The following is a 16,705-nucleotide window of genomic DNA, read 5'->3' on the forward strand; positions in this document are numbered from 1 at the left end:
TCCAGATGTGTCCATTTTGAGATCATTCATGAACTACACTTAAAGAATTTGCCCATTGGTCTATATTAGTTACTTCCACAAAAAAGACATGACGTGAGACAACAACCAAAGAAGGTGGAAAGAATGCAGCAGAACGTGAGGTTGAAAACAGAAAAGCATAAGAAAGGGAAGAACCAGCTGGGCACCCCTGGCTCACTCCTATAATCCTAGCTACTCAGGAGGCAGAGATGAGGAGGATCGAAGTTTGAAGCCAGACCAGGCAAATGGTTCCTGAGACCCTATCTCAGAAAAACCCATCACATAAAAGGAGTGGTGGAGTGGCTCAAGGTGTAGGCCCTGAGTTCAAACCCCAGTACCACAGAAAAGGTTGTGGGGAGAACCAAAGGATCCCGGAAGGACCCTGAGCAGGTGGGAGAAAGAGTGAGCCAAGAGGGGACCAGCCTTAGAAATCGGGACCAGGGGCAATTTCCCTGCTGTAACTGGGGAGAAAGGCAAACAGGAGTGGATGAAGGCGGAGTTGGTGCTGAGAAGTGCAAACACCCCTAACTGGTGGCTCTGTCTTCTCTGTAGTGGGACGCAAGAGGCCAGATAATCTCAGAGCGGTGTGTGCCCAAGGGTTAGGACAGGTAGAGGAGGGTGATGCTCACGAGTCAAGCTGCGTGGGACCTTCTGGTAAATCCTGGAGGCCCATCTCAGGTTGGGGTCCATGAATTCAAGAGAAACACTGGCCTGTTGGGGACTCTCCAGCAAGGGCCTTCTCCAGATGTGAGTGAGCCCGCCCAGGATTGGTTCATATCACCACCAGGAGATAAGGGAGAGGGAGTTGAGGATGCTGCTAAGACTTCACTAACATGATGGACTTTGGACCCTAAGCCGGCTGGGGATAGAAGGAAAGAGCTGCCTGGTGGAGGGAAGGAAGACAGAAAGTTCAAAGGCTGTGTCCTTAGAAGGTCCAGAACTTTCTGAGGAAGACATTGAACCAGCAAGGAGAGATGACTGGAATCAGAGTATGGCACTTGTATTAGAATTAGTGATGGGGGCAGAGGAATTACAAGTCTGCATTATGGGTGATACATACATATCTCACAGAACCCAAAAACCCTGGAAAAACCAGCCGGTGAGTTTATGCAATGACTGAGAAGGGCCACAAGATGGCAGCATCAGTCCAAATCCGGGTACATAGAGGCCTCACCACACCCCCAGGCTGACTCCTTCCCAGGATAGGGTGTGTGGAGGGGAGGGGCAGCCTGGAGGCATTGAGTGATTAAAACCGTCTGAGCTGGGTGTGGTGAGCCACACCTGTAATCCCAGCACTTGGAAGGTGAGGCAGGAAGATCTGAAGGTCAGCCTGGGCTACATAAGCAAGACCTGTCTCAATAAATAAATAAATAAATAAATAAATAAATACTTTGCATTCATGCAGCTGGTGCGAAATCAGGCTCTTCCTGATTGGTTAATCACCTGCAGGTCAGCAGACTCCAGGAAAGGGAAGAAGGAGAGTTTTCAGGGTTCCAGTCTTGGAAGATGAGGCCCCAAACACTTTCATTGGAGCCCCTGAGTGGGTCCAGTTTAAATCTTGGTCCTGCTACTTACCAACTGTGTGACTCTGAGCAAGAGACTTGACCTCTGTTTCCATATGAGCAAAATGGGCTGGTACCAGCACCTTCCTCATGAGGTTGTGCCCTTCCCATGGGGCCGAGCCAGAGCAGGCTTGGTTTTGGGGTTCAGAAAGTGCTACCCTAAGTACTGAACTGTGGCATGATGAGCACTTCAAACCGAAGAACGGAAGAGCTCAGAAGCAAAATCTCCCTGGCCTTTCTGTCCTCCTGTCTCTCCTAGGTCATAGGAAAGAGAACCTCTCCCCCTAAAGCCACAATGAAGAGGGTCCTGCCCTACCCTCAGGAGGAAGGAATGCTGCTCAGAGAGGCCAAGAAACATCCGAACAGACAGGCCTTGCCTGTTAGCATAGCTCACACCCTTTCCAGCCAATTGTTTCTACGCGTTGTCTAGACTTCATTGAACTTCAGAAAACGTGTGGCTTACCCTGGGTCTTCCTTTCTGAAGGCTCCTGTGACCTGTCAAACTTTGATTAAACAAATTCCTTATACTTTCTTGTTGTTAACCTGTCTTTTGTTACAGGGGTGTCAATGTGACCCTTATGATGGGCAGGAAAGGATCACACCTGTCCCCTACAAATGTCCTCAGTCTCACCTTCCTTAACAGCAGCCAGCACTAGTTAATGGACACCTGCCTTGTGCCTCAGAGAAGGCTGTCAGGCAGTCATTATTTTACCTTTATTCTATTTATTTTGAGACAGGGTTTAATAGCCCAGGCTGGCCTAGAACTCACCCTTTGTGGCCCAAGCTGTCCTCGAACTCATGATCTTCCTGCTTGAGTGCTGGAATTAAGGTATAGGCCACCATGACCAGCAGGTTGGCCTTGTTACCAGAGGTCAGGGCAAAAGCCCTGATCTGAAAGTCCCAACAGAGGAGGCTCTGCCACCCATCCTGTACTGCCAGCTGATGAGTAGTGGTGAAGGTCAGAAAAAAGAAAATGAATCAACATGCCATGTTGTGAAGTGCAGATAAAGGGGTCCAGTGACACGTCAAGTCCATCCTTAGGTACTGATATGAGCTTCCAGAACACATGGGAGAGGGTGAGAAGCATGTAAAATTAATCCATCTTGGTCAAACATGGCCTGCTTGATCATTGTCTCAGGGCTCTGGTCAAGAGGGACTTTGTCACCACAAGAAAGTCATGGCTGCCTGGGGGGTAGATTCAGCACTTGTCACAGATGTTTATCCATCAGTCCTGTCTTTACTGAATGCAAGGTGACCTCAGGAGAGAATGGCTCAGAGCAAAGGGGACGGATAGAAAATGGAGATAGAGAGGCCAGGGTTTTTAAGCCTTTTACCTTGTGGGCCCAAGTGAGGAGTCGGTGCTATTCAACAAAACCAGTTTCTAAGTGGCCTGCTACATTATCACACCCATTACAGAGGAGGAAACTGAGACACCACGTTCTAGGGAAATACAAACAGCACCTAGGCCCAGGGCTGTCTGCTTCTAGAGCTCAGATCTAGCCCAGCAACCTGCTCCTTTTTTTCTGGGCTTTGGGCTTTTTCTGGTCCCATAATGTACCTTCTCCACTCACTCTCTCTCTCTCTCTCTCTCTCTCTCTCTCTCTCTCTCTCTCTCATTCTCTCTTGTTTTCATGCTCTGTGTTGCAGTGTTGGGGATGGAACCCAGGGCTTGGAGCATGCTAGCAAGTGCTCTGCCCCTGAGCCAGACCTCAGTCCTCTTCTTTCTTGGGTTCATTTGAAGATGATATTTCGGCCTGAACTCAAAGCACATTTTTGAGATTTACTCCTTTTTCTGAGTATCTCCCATATATGTACCAGGTATACATGTTGCTCAACTCCTGTTTTTCTCTTGTTAATCTGTTTTTTGTTCTAGGGGTCCTTAACAACTATGAAGAGTACAGAGAAAAATATTTTTCTCCCCTTATCAAAAGAGGCCTGTGTGGCTGGCCTGGGACAAGTTCAGGGATCATAGGACCCCAGGCTATCACTGGGGCCTGCCCACACCAGCCTCCCCCACACCAGCCTATGGTGTGGCCTGGATTCCATAGCTACCTTGTAAAACATGGTGCTCTGTCTTCTCCCTGCTCCTGCTTCCTGACCCTGCCTCCCTCTTCTGTTAATCTGTCAGGGAGGTGTTTGTAAATGCTTGGTCACTGAAAGTGCCCAATGGAGAAGAGAGTTGCTCAAAGTCACCCAGCTGATCAAGGGTAGAACAAGGTCCCAGGCTTCTGACTCCCACTCCCACGCATCTTCTCTGGTTCTCATAACCCCAAACATTCCCTGGGCAGCTGAGAGTCCCCAATGCTACTGGACTAACCTTGTCCCCAAGTTAGACACGGCCACCAGAAGCTCTTGCCTGAATGTGAACTTTGGTCACCTCCCCCTTTGACTGCAGGATTAGGTGACAAATGCACTGTGCCCAGAAGTGTAAGGTGTACACCAAGAAGTTAGCCAACTCTTGTTTGGTGGACATTTTCCCTGAGTCTCTCTGTTCTTTTGTCTTCTCTCTGTCACACAGCCCCTGCTCTGGACTCTTAATAGTAGTTTTCCCAGAAAAGAATCCCCACTGCTTTGCAATAAAACGATTTGCTCACAGACGCTCCCACCTTTCCTGCCTTCTCAGAACACTACTGGAGGTATCTGTATCGGGGTCTCCCGAGTTGCAATTCCTAAGACCCCCTAAGTCCTTTTTCCTTCTGCAGGTTCAGAGTCTGGAATGAGCTCCACAGGCTCCTGCTTGGTTACTCGAAGTGGGCTGGGGTCAGGGCGTGCAGGGACTGGACTCCCTGACTGCCACCAGCATGCTTCAAGCTCCACCTAGCCTGGGAGGCCAAGTTCAGCCTGGGATGAGTCCTGCTCTAGAGATGGGGGGATCAGGAAGGGATGGGAGCGTGGTGCGCTCTCCCAGGTCCTAGGGCGAAGGCAGCGGGAGCTCCAGAGGAGGTGGAGACCCTGAGTCCTGCTCCCAGGTGGAGAACCAGGACTGCAGCGCGCACCCGGCTGCCTGCGTGGGCGGCGCTCGGAGCCTCGCTCTCGGCACCTGTGAGATGGGCGCGCGCGGGTGCCGGCCAGCGCCAGGAGGAGAGCCCGCGAGCGCGGGGAGGGGACGAAAGCAGAAGGGCCCGCAAACCCGGAAGCGTGGGAGGGGAGGGGAGGGGAGGGGCGGGCCAGAGGGAGGAGCCCCGCCTGCGACCCGCCTGCCCCAGACGCAGTGGCCGTGCGTCCCGGAGGCAGCGGCGGAGGCGCGGCGGCGACAGTAAGTGCGGGCCGAGGTCGGGCGGCGGCTAGGCCCGGGGACGGATGAGCTGTCCCGGTCCCCGGCCGCCCTGGGCACGTGCTCAGCCCCGCAGGACGCGGCCAGTCCCGGTCCCCCCGGGGCAGCACCTCTCGCTGTCCCGCCTCCCCTTTGAGGCTCGCCACCGGCTCCTCTCTCCGATCTCCATCTTCTGTCCCCAGATTCTCGCTCTTTTCTCCCCCAAGACCGGTCCTCACCGCCAGGTGACTGTGGACAGTCAAGCCGAAAGCATCCAGAAGGCGGCTGGCTCTGCGAGTCCAAATTGGGGGCCTGTGGCTGGCCAGTCCACAGCCGCCGAGCCATTCTGCCGTGACCTCCGGATGGTGCTTCCTAACTGTGCTGACCGGGGCTTAGCTCCACAGCCCCCTAATCGGTGTCCCCATGAGGACATCGAGGCACAGAGGGAGACTGATGCGGCCAGTCAGTAACCTCCCAGAGGGCACCCAGGCTTCCAGCCCAGGCGTCTGCGGTTTCTGGCTTTGTAGGGTTGCTCCTGCCCCTGGCCACAGGCCCCAGGCCCCAGGCCCCAGGCCCGGGTGGAGAGGCAGGCCCCTCCTCCCACCCCCCTGTTCTAGGGAAGCTTGGCTGCTTCCTCTCCTTTGTCTCTCTTTAAATCCTAAACCAGCAGTTAGGTTTGATAAAGAGTAATAAGACTCGGCTCACATCAGTTCCCTGGACTGTGACCCGGGTAGAGGAGATTCCTACGCCTTCAGGAGCTTGGTCAAGGTTGAATGGTCCTCATAAATAGGCCCCAGAGCAGAGAAGGGCCCTGGCCCTGTGGGCCTGAATGGTTGGCTGTCGGCCCCTGTCCCTGCCCATGAAGTCAGAACATCTGGGAAGAGTCACTTGCCAGCTCTTTGTGGTCCTCGTGATCTCTATGGCTCATAATTGCTTTTTCTGTTTTTAACAAATTGTGTAACTGTGTGTGTGTGTGTGTGTGTAGGTCTGTGCTCCCTCTGCTGAGATTGTTAAGGCTGGGGAGTGCTCCTGTCAGCAAGGGATTTAAAATAGACTTGCTGAGCCCACACCAGTGGCTCATGCCTGTAATCCTATCTACTGAGGAGGAAGAGATCAGGAAGATGGCAGGTTCCAGCCCCAAGCAAACTGTTCTTGAGACCCTATCTCAAAAAAAATCCCATCACAAAAAAGGGCTGGTGGAGTGGCTTAAGTGGTAAGAGCTCCTGCCTAGCAAGCACGAGACCCTGAGTTCAAACCCTGGTGCTGCCAAAAAAAAGAATAGACTTGCTGGTAGGATGCTCTGTGGCCTCCTTGTCTACTTGCTCCAAGGCACTGTGCAGTAAGGGACATGGGACAGTGTTCAACTTGTACAAAGCCCATTCATTCAGCAAACATTGCAAAGGGTATCACCTTTGCCTCTGCTCATGGCTCCCTGGCTGTGAAGCCTTCAAAAAGGGCTGTCTATACTTGGCACCAACAGACAGTCACATTCCTGGCTGTCCTCCCAGGAAGGCCCAGGAGTCAGGTGTGGGCCCCAGACTGCTTAGCTGTATAATTTTGCTGTTGCCATCTGGTTGCTGTGTGACCTTGGGCAAGTAACTCACCTTTCTGGCCTCAGACCCCTCACCTGTGAAGTGGATCTTAGAGTAGAACCTAACATGTTATGCTGCTGTCACACTCATGTGCTAAGCGTGACCTTGGCATATGTGAGTACTGAACTGAATTTTAGCTACTAGGATTTTTTCTGTTTGAATATGGGACAGTGCAGGTGCCTTCAAGGCACTTTGCATCTGCAGGAGAGGGCAATAATTACTGCTCTGCTTAATTCCAAGGGATGCTATGAGGGTCTCCTGAGATGGTGGGTAGGTCCAGCACCCATAGCAGGGACCTTCTTATCCTGCCAGTTCAAGGCTTCTCCCTTCCTGGCTTGAGGCTCTACGTCAGGCTCTGCCTTCAGTATGAGCCAGGACACTCCACACTGCCCCACCTTCAGCATGGTGGAGACAGCTCTACCTGAGAAGATACTACCATATGTAGGTGCCATCTAGAGTGCAGAAGTGGGATGTCAGCTTGCAGCCTGCAACAGGAAGCCCAAGATACCAAGGAGAATTCTGACAGTTGTTCACCAGTCACTTTTCCCCTACTGCCAGACTGGCACAGTTATATAACCATTGAGACTCACAAGCAGGTAACTCGCAGGCAGTGATTCCCAGTAGCCCAGAATCTTCCACCATCTGAGGTGCTGCCACAGATTGGAGTGGCTGTCCCCTGGTTGGATGTGATGGACCTCAGCTTAGCCATTCACCCCGCCTGCGAACTTCTGGCTTGTTTCCTCACAAATGAAACAAGGAGTGCACTGTCAGAGGCCTCACTGGCTTCCTGAGGCAGCTCTAGACACCATGGGTTTTTATAAACATTGTTATTTAATTTGAATGCTCTAACTTTATAATTTTAATTTTATTATCATTATTATTATTATTTTGGTGGGATTGGAGTTTGGACTCAGGGCTTCATGCTTGTAAAGGAGGTACTCTACTGCTTGAACCACACCTCCAGTCCATTTTGCTGTGGTTATTTTGGAGATGAGGGGAGCTCTCAAGAACTGTTTGCACAAGCTGGTCTCAAACCACTGTACTCCTGATCTTAGCCTCACAAGTAGATAGGATCATAGGTGTATGCCACCAGAGTTTGGCTTAATTTTATTTTTGAACAGCTAATACATTCATATAGTTCAAAATTGAAAAGGCACATACAGTGGATAAGCTGGGGAGTCCTCCCTTCCCTGAGCAGTGTCCTTCCCCAGAAACAAGTACTGTTAGACATTTCTTGTGTCCCCTTCCTAAGTCTATGCATGTGCAAGTGCCTATATGTGTGTATTTTCTCCACCACACCTTTTCACACAAACAATGCATTCTGTACTTTTCGTACATCAAGTTGAAGAGAATTTAGACATCATTCTTTGCCTATCCATGGTCCTAAGTCCTTTTTTGATGGCTCTATAGAAATGTGAATTTTTTGTGTGGCTCTGGGGCTTGAACTCAGGGCCTACACCTTGAGCCACTCCACCACCCCTTTTCTGTATTGGGTATTTTTGAGATAGGGTCTTACAGACTGTTTGCCCAGGGCTGGTTTTGAACTGCAATCCTCCTGATCTCTTTCTCCTAAGTAGCTAGGATTACAGGCATGAGCCACCAGCGCCCGACTGAAATGTGAATGTCGACAGCCCAGGATCCCCTTCCTGGATTACTTACCACAGGCCCCGCCATTCCTCAGTGTTTAACATATTCACACACACACACACACACACACACACACACACACACACACACACACCTGCGTATCTCCTACTTGTGCTACCTGTCTTGCTCTTGCACAGTTAGGTGACAGGTCACTCAAAGTTCTGGCAGCCTGTCCTCTAAGTCTGATTTTTGTGTTTCTTCCTGATCTTAAACCCAAAGTGCTCCAGCCAGATGCTGGTGAGAGTGTAGACCCAGCCTGGATATAGTTGTTTTGTAGGATAGAGGAGTCCTCAGTTGTTCCCAGCCTCAGTGTCTGCATCCCTTCCTGCTCCCACAGTGGCCATTGTCTCAGAGGACAACATGGGTCACAGTTCCAACTCCACTTACAGACTGATAAGTGACCAGCTCAGGGCTGACCAGGACCCTGTGCAGGAGAAGTTGCTGGACCGCCCCGCTCCACTCCTGCCGAGGCCCGAGGACCGCTTCAATGGTGCCTACCTCATCTTCTTCAGCCTGGGCATTGGTGGCCTACTGCCATGGAGCTTCTTCATCTCCGCCAAGGAGTACTGGGCATTCAAACTCCGCAACTGCTCCAACCTGGCCTCTGGGAAGGACCCCGAGGACTCAGACATCCTGGTAAGGGTTTGTTTCTCTGGTGGAGCAGAGGCAAGCAGCCCCGGGGGCTGTGGTGTAAGCACCTTCCAGGGAGGTTCTGAGCATTCTGAGAATATAGATGTGCAGATGGAAGACACGGGGCAGGGTGCATAGTAGAAAGAATTCCGCTCTGGCCCAGGACCCGCTTTGTGTTGTGCCATGGCAGGAGCATACAGGGGTAGAGAGACACAATTCCCACCTTCGGAGTGTGTGATGTTTGGGTGGGAGGAAGATGAATGGTGACTCCACGTAGAGTAGGATGGTAATGCAAGAAGACAGAGTCTATGCTTCAGGAGCGGAAGCGGATCTAATAACATTGCTTTCAGCTGTAAGTTATAGAAAATTCCAGAAGAGTAGTGGTTAAAACAAGGTGGAAGGTCATTTTTCTCTCACATTCAACTTTGGACAGGCGATCAGCCTATGGCTTGTATGATGTTCTGTGGTGTCAGGAACCCACTTGCTTCGTCGTGCAACTCACATGCTCTCATGTTCAAGATGGCTGTTGAGAGTTCCAGCCTTTACATCAGTAGGGAAAACTAAGAGAAGAAAGGAATGCATATGCCTTGTAAGAACACTTCCTGGAATAACATACTGCTTCTATTTACATTGCATTGCTTCAAGTGCAGACCTGTGAATTACCAGCTGCAAGGAAGGCTGGGACATGTAGTCTTTTTTATTTTGGTGCTGAGGCTTGAACCCAAAAGGTCTAACACATGCTAAGCATGTTCTGTCACTGAGATACGTTCCTGGTCCTGAAATGTTTTGTTTTGTTTGAAATATTGAGAATTGAACCCAGGGCTTCAAGCTTTTAGGCAAATAATCTACCGCTCAAGCCATGTCTTAGCCCAGGGTAGCCTCAAACTATTGATCTTCCTGCCTCCACCTCCCAGGTAGCTGGGATCATAGGCATGAGCTACCACGCTTAGCTTCTGAAAGTATTTAGTTTTATCCCACAGAAGCACATTCTAGCTAAAATGTAGCTAGGGTGTATTAGTCCATTTTCTGTGACCAGTGACACAACACCATAGACCAGGTGAGTTGTAAAGAAGGAAGGTTTATCTTGGCTCTTGGTTCTGGAGGTCCAAAATCAAGATGCTGAATCTGGTGACGGCCTTCTTGCTAGTAGTGTCTGAAGGGAGCATGGGGCATCACATGGTGGGAGACAGGAAGCATGTGTATATGTGAGCCTGGTTTCTCTTCCTCTTCTTACAAACCCACCAGGATTCAGTCCTAGGGCTCCACTCTTATGACCACATCTAACCTAATAACCCTCAGAGGCCTCACCTCTAAATGCCGTAGCTGGATTAAGCTTCCTCTCTTAGACCCTCACTGTGGGGATTATATTTCAACACAGGAAGCCTTGGGGAACACTGAGACACTATTCAGACTATACACGGGGAGAGTGGAAGCCTTGGGGACAGTAGTCTGGTCCCCAGGGGCAGATGAAGTTGAAGACTTATTTGGAGACATTACTGTGGGCAGAAATCTCCCACACTCAATGAGTTGTGTCCATCCACCTCTCCAGGGCTCTGCTGAGCTACACACCTGAGTCATCTTCCAAAACTACCATTTCCCAGTCCCTGCCCAGCCCAGGACAGACTGAATTAGCCTGAGGAGTGGACGCTGGTGTTTTCTATGACTTCACATTCTCACCCCACCCCACTCTGCCCCCACTTTCCCCACCCATGGTTCTGATGCTTGGGGGTGGGGGAGCTCTTCTGTGTACCTAAGGGATTCATAGATGCTGCCAGGGGCCAGAGCAGCCAGACTGACCTCATCTGTACAGCCCAAGTCCCTGGGGACAGAGGCCAATAGTTAGAGCCCTGCTGTTCCAGGTGTGATCCTGGGGCCAGTGGCAGCCCAGAAACTTGTTGGTAATGTAGTTTCCTGACCCCTGACTCAAGGTTCACATGTTCCCAAGCCCCCCCAGTGACTGGCAAACTCAGTGGACTTTGGGAGCTCTGGCCAGGGCATGGCTTCTGGATCCAGATCCTGCCTGTTCACTCTGCTGCTTCATTGTCCTCGTTCCACCACTGCCTTCTTGGTATGAATGGATGAAGTTACAAGTCCTCAGGACAGGCCTGGTACCGAGTGCTGTATAAACCTCGGGATGAGGTCATCTTTTGGGGGGTGGGCCCCACTTCTGAGTGGCTTGTGGCCTGAGCTAGCCAGCCTGCTTTATGATCCACTTATATCATCCCAGCTTTCTACCAGCCTCAGTAAATCACACAGGCCACTGGGCTTCCTTCAAAGGCCCCTGGCTCTCTTCATCCTTCCCACCCCCAGTGCAGGGCTAGGTGGTAATGTGCACCTGTCCCTGCTCTGTCTCACTCCTGCCCTTGGGCACAGGCCCCCAGCAGGATAGGCAAGTGCCGGCTGGTGGAGCAGCCCTATTTGCTAGACAGTACTCTCAGGACGCTCCTTCCCAGCTGCAGGCACTTAGCATTCCAGGCCCTGCTACAATGCTTTATGGTCTCTTTCCAAGCACTGGCAGGTGCGGATGTAGTACCTGCTGCTGCCCACAGCTCCTGGCTCTTGGCATCGGAGACGAGAGACCTGTCGCCCCTCGATTCATGGGCCGGGCTTGGGAAGCAAGCATGCTGGGGTGTTTCTGCATTTCGCGGGCCATTTTTCTTTGCTTCATTCCTCATTCCTGACACCCACCTCCCCAGTGTCATCATTGTCCCTCTCCCCCCAGTCTTCCTCACTTCCCTGCAAGAGGCGGTTGGCCTGCCCTGTGTCCCGAGGGCCACTCTGGAGAAAAGAAGAGAGGAGTCAAATGGGTCTGTCTCCAGCTGCCAGCTGCCCTAAGAGAGCTGAGAAGCTGCACATTTGTTCCTGTGCCTGCCTTCCTTTTAGTATTTTGCTGGGATGGATGCCTGTCTGTTGGGGAGTTTGGCCTAGTAGGAATGTTTGCCTAGACAACTCCCCCCCAGTTATGTCACTTCCAGGGCCACCTCCCATCCCAGGCTCACTTCCTTCTGCTCAGAACATATTTGGGGATGGTTAAGAAAGCATCCTATTTGCCTTGCCCTCTCATCTGTTTTCTGGAATAAAAACCTCAGATAAACCCACCACAGGCCTATCGGCCCAGGGCCAAAACCATCAAAGCATAATCGAGAATGGATTGATATGAAAGGTGGTGCAGGGCGAGCTGCAGGGACCACCATTTTCTGGACTCACTGACTTCCTCTTGCTAACCCTGCAAGGTCTGTTACTGTGGTTGGGGTGTTCCAGGTGTACCTCGGTTGTTGGGTGCAACGTCTAAGATTAGGATGCTGCCCCAGGTGCAGCAAAAAACCCACAAAGAGTAGGAAGATAGCAAAGAGTGATTTATTAAAAAGTGCATCCGGAGTGGTGAGCTGGGAAATTTTATCCAATAGGGTGGTGTTAGGTTACTAGGCTGCGTGAATCTGAGACCCATTCCCTATCGCCCCACCCCAAATGGTTTGATGGTTGCTCAATGGCTGCCTGGGTTGGGAAGGCTTTTGTCTGCTCTTTGATCCTCTCTTGTCCTCCCCAATTTAGTGCTGCCAGTGAAGGTTACATCAGTCATTTCCTCATCCTCAAGGCCCATGTCCAACCTGGTTATGGGGAGTAGGCACCTTAAAGATACTTTGTCATTATCCTAATCGTTTGTGTAGGGTGTAGGCCATCTGGGGGTTTTAGAATGGAATCTTGGAGCCCAGAGCATTTCCTCTTTCCTACTATCTGCCCATGCTAACAGGTTTTTTGGTTTTTTTTTTTTTGTGCTGGATGGGGGTACAGTGTGGCATTTACAAAAGTTCTTACAATATATCAAATATATCATACTTGAATTCGCCCTCTCCCACTAACAGTCTTAATGTTCTTTTTTTTTTTTTTTTGAGACAAAAAGCCAGAGACTGACAGATTAAGTAACTATCCCAAGATCCCCTAAGAAGGGCTGTAGAACATTTCATGGAGAATTTAGGTGGGTAGATGATTGCAAAATTGGTCATACTGAGAGAGTGCTGGAGATGGAGGTGGGGGGGGTTCACATGCTAATTCCACCAAACACAGTGTTATTTCTTTTGTTTTGTTTGAGACAGTCTCACTGTGGAGCCCAGGCTGGCCTTGAACTTGCTAGGTTGAACTTTCCCTAATCCTAGCCTGCCTAACCTTCATATGCAGTCATTCACTGGTGCATTAGTGTTCTCCCAGTTTCCAGATGGGGAAACTGAGGCACCCAAGGTCATTTGCTAGCAAGTGGCAGAACTAAGGGATCTTTTTTTTGTTTTGTTTTGTTTTTGTGGTTCTGGGGTTTTAACTCAGGGTTTTGTGCTTGCTAGACATGCACTCTTCTGCTTAAGCCACACCTCCTGCCCCTAGAACTGAAATTGGACCAAGCTGGAGATCAGCAGAGCCCATGCTGGGACCAGCGTGCTGTGCCTTGGTGTCCTGGGCCCTGGCTACACTTTGGAATCCCCTGGGAGCTTTTATAAGGAGCCCTCCTTCTCCATCCACACAGTTATGACTCATTCGTGCCATAGGTGGGTTGAGCTTGCAAGTCTAAGGCTACCCCATGAGGAGTGAAAAGCTGCTGACCGCTGTACCATGAGCCTCTGTGAAGAACTTCCTTCAGCACAAGTTAGATTATCAAACCTGGCAGTGGAGTGTGAGTTTCCTCCTCAGAGACTTAACAACAGCCCTATCAGAAGTCCAAGGCATGGACCTGTGTTCAGCAGAGAGCCTGAGGTTCCTCATAGGACCTTTGCAAGCTTTGGTGGCTGAAGGGTTTGATGCTTGGCTTTGGGCTTGGTTAATTCCTTAGCATGGCTGTGCTGCCCCAAGTTTTGTTTGCAGCCCTGTGTTAGCCAGCAATGGCCCTGAGGCCCCTTCCCCCATCCTCTTGGGAGCCTCCTTCCATGGGACTGGGAGCCAAATGGACATAGCTAGGGACTTAAGGGGGGTTGCAGCCCCCTTCCTCTTCCTTTCTGTTTCCCAGGCTGGGGAAAAGGAGCAGTAGGACTGACTGGGCCTAAAGGTGGGTGTCCTGGGGTATAACTTGGTGTGACATAAAACAAAAACACATGAAACCATGACAGGGAAGAGAGGCTGCACTGGCCTGTGACCTGCCATGCTGCTGAGCCCAGGAACCTCTCTGTGTACCTCAGAGTGGAGATCACCTGCCCAAGGAGGGCTCAGACATTGAGTGATTTGTTTTATAAATGCTCCATACCTGGGAGGAAGCTGGGTCTGGCTGTATTCTGGGACTACAGGGTATCTAAGGAGCCCAGAGTTGGCCAAAAACTCCAGACCTAGCAATGACCTTGATGTGTGGCTTGGGGCAGGTTCTGTGGTTCCCAGCCCTTTGAGCCTGTGTCATCCCTGCTGTTAACCCCTGTCTCTATGCCTGAATTTTCAAATGTTCCCAAACTTCTTTTGACCACAGTGCATATTGCACCTGGTGAAAACTCCGTGTCCGTAATGAAGACAGGAAGCAGTGTCTGAGTTTAAAAACCAAATCCCCTTTCCGAGTAGTTTTCAGGGAAGAGCAGAGGCAAGGCTGGTATAAGCCACAAAGGACAAGGATGGGGATTTTGCCTTTGGGTCTGACCTTGTGCAGGTCCTTGGAGACCTTGGGGAGCAGCACTGTGGAGAGCAGGGGCAGAAACTGGAGCAGGGGTTGCGAGAAGGATAGAGAGGCAGTGGAGGCAGCCCCCTGAGCACTGTTAGCTTTAAATAGGAGCAGGCCATGAGGTGAGGGCTGCAGGAAATGATGGTCAGGACAGCTTGGTGTTTTCTCTTTGCTTATCATTAACATGGGAGAAACAGTGTGCTGCTGTGGGTGATCCAGCCAAGGGAAAATGGTGACAATGAGGACAAGGGGATGCCACAGCAAGTGGGGTCTATGAGCAAGCCAAAACCTTGGGTAGCTCCTGCCAGAGTCAGGACAGAGACAGACAGCTCACCTTTAGCAAAAGGAAAGAAGACAGCAAGAGACAGTGAAATAAAATACAGCTCTGGCCACCACCCATCAGACAGGTCTCCTGTCCTGTCTGGGCTGCAGCCTGTAATTTGAAAAGCCTGTCCCGCCTGTTTGCATCTCCCAGCCGTCTGAGAATGGGCCACACCCTCATTCCATAGAGGGGACAGGGAGAGACAGTGAGTACCCTGCAGGTGCTGTCATGTGGCTCCTCAAATAAGAGCAGGGGCCACAGCCCAGGGCCTGAGAATCAGGGTCAGTTTCCTGGGCACCAGTGAACACATGAATTCCTTGCCTGCCCAGCAGGTCTCTGAGGTGGTCCTCATGTGGCCAGCTGGCAGGGAGCCATGCCCAGCTTCCTTTCCTCTTGCTACAAGCTGCCTTATAAGAGGCATGCATCTGATACAGGAGGATGGTGGCACTGCTGCAGGCCTGTCTCATCAGATTTGTCTCCAAACGGAAGGGATAGAGGCAGTTGATTTGGTGGCCCACATTTTAAGGGCAGAATTACAAAGAATGGTGCTAGGCTCCCCCTCACCCATTAAAGCACATTAGGCGTGTTTTGCCTGAGCCTTGTCACCCTAGAAAAGGAGATGACCTGAGGCCAGGCAGGATGGGAGGGGACTGAGTGTAAGTGGGTGGCTGCCAGGCTCAGAGGGCAGCTGCCTTCCTCCCCACCACTCCCTGTCGCTTGGCTGGTATGGATGGCTGCTCTAAGCCATTTTTAAAAATTAAAACCTAAAATGAGTCACTTTTGTTATTTCCTTGTCACCCTCTGATTGTGTCTGAAGACCTAGCCAGCATGCTATTCCTAATGGACACACCTGTGATAGTTTTTCCTTCTGTTTTTTGGCTCTTACCATGTCTTCCAGAGGGAGAGAAAAGGCCCAGCTTGAAATGCTGTCAGTCATGCCTTTGGTTGCCTCTACTGCTCTAAATCTCTCTCTTCCTTGCCCTCCCATCCCCACCCTCACCATGTCCCCAGCCCTCCTGTGCTATTGATCGTTCGCTCTCTGCCGTTGATTTTATTTTTTCATACTCTTGTCCTTAGAACTCAGAGGTGATTTCCTTGACAAATGAGAAGATGGTCTGGGCCTGGAGCGCTCCAGTGTGTTAGCATGATTGAGCATCAAGAGCGCCCAGAGGGCAGAACCCCGATTAAGTCTTTGCACAAGAAGCCAAGGCCTCGCTTCTGGGCAGTCACCATCTGGGAAGGGTCTGAAGTGACAGCAGGTGTCTGAGGGCTCCACTGGACTCCGCTGGTTCCACGTGCATTTGTGCAGTGTGCACATGGGCGTACCCAAGGCCTATAGCAGCCTGTGGTTCTGGCCTCCATGCACTAGCAGAGAGAAACAGCCTGTCTGTATCGAGAGGAAGTTCCTGCTGGAGCTACCAGAGGCCTCCCTCCTTTGGGGACTCTCCTGGCTCTCCTCCCATTGACGGCGGCCAGAGCACTTCCAAACCACTTCCTGATCACCAGCAGCTTGTGATGCTGTGCACAGGGGTCCTTGGGGGCTGCCGAAGCTGCCCTGATCAGATGAGGACTGGGTGGGTAGTGAGGAAGTTTTCTAGGAAGGCCTTCTCCCTTCTTTCTTGGTCACATGGTTGCAGAGGAGGAAGGACAGGCTGTCCTAGGGACCTATCATGGTGCTCATCTCCAGGAGCTTGGAGTCACATGTGTATGGATCTCCTGGGATCCTGGCTTCTCTACCCCTTTCCTCTGCCCACTAAGGTTTGAACCAGAGGCCAAATAGGAGGTCTAGGAAGATGAAAGTCAAAGACACCTGCTTGCCTTTGTTGGGGGCCTAGCAAAGATTTGACAGGAGAGGGGTGCAGGGCAGACAGAAATGATGTGCTTTTTTCTCCTTGCCCTGCGTGATAGAAGGACCCTGGGATTCAGGAGCTGGTGCTGTTGCTGACTGTGTTTCACACTGACTGGGTGACTCAGGGCTCTGAGTCCTGCTTTAAAAATGAGATTAAGGCTAGATGTGGTGGTTCCTACCTATAATCCAAGCACTCAAGAGGGTGAGGC

At 51.1% G+C, this 16,705-nt stretch overlaps 1 protein-coding gene across 1 annotated transcript in view; it reads left to right on the forward strand.

The window, feature by feature from the left end:
* Window positions 1-4,791: 4,791 nt before the first annotated feature.
* Slc29a3 (solute carrier family 29 member 3) overlaps window positions 4,792-16,705 on the forward strand; it is a 36,673-nt gene continuing 24,759 nt past the window's right edge. Inside the window, exons 1-2 of the mRNA XM_074079078.1 lie at window positions 4,792-4,836; window positions 8,410-8,708. Of these exons, the coding sequence (XP_073935179.1) occupies window position 4,836; window positions 8,410-8,708 (300 nt within the window). The 5' untranslated portion in view covers window positions 4,792-4,835. The remainder of the gene's footprint in view (window positions 4,837-8,409; window positions 8,709-16,705) is intronic.

Source organism: Castor canadensis, chromosome 7 (assembly GCF_047511655.1).
Source record: "Castor canadensis chromosome 7, mCasCan1.hap1v2, whole genome shotgun sequence".
In the NCBI taxonomy this organism is placed as follows: Eukaryota; Metazoa; Chordata; class Mammalia; order Rodentia; family Castoridae; genus Castor; species Castor canadensis.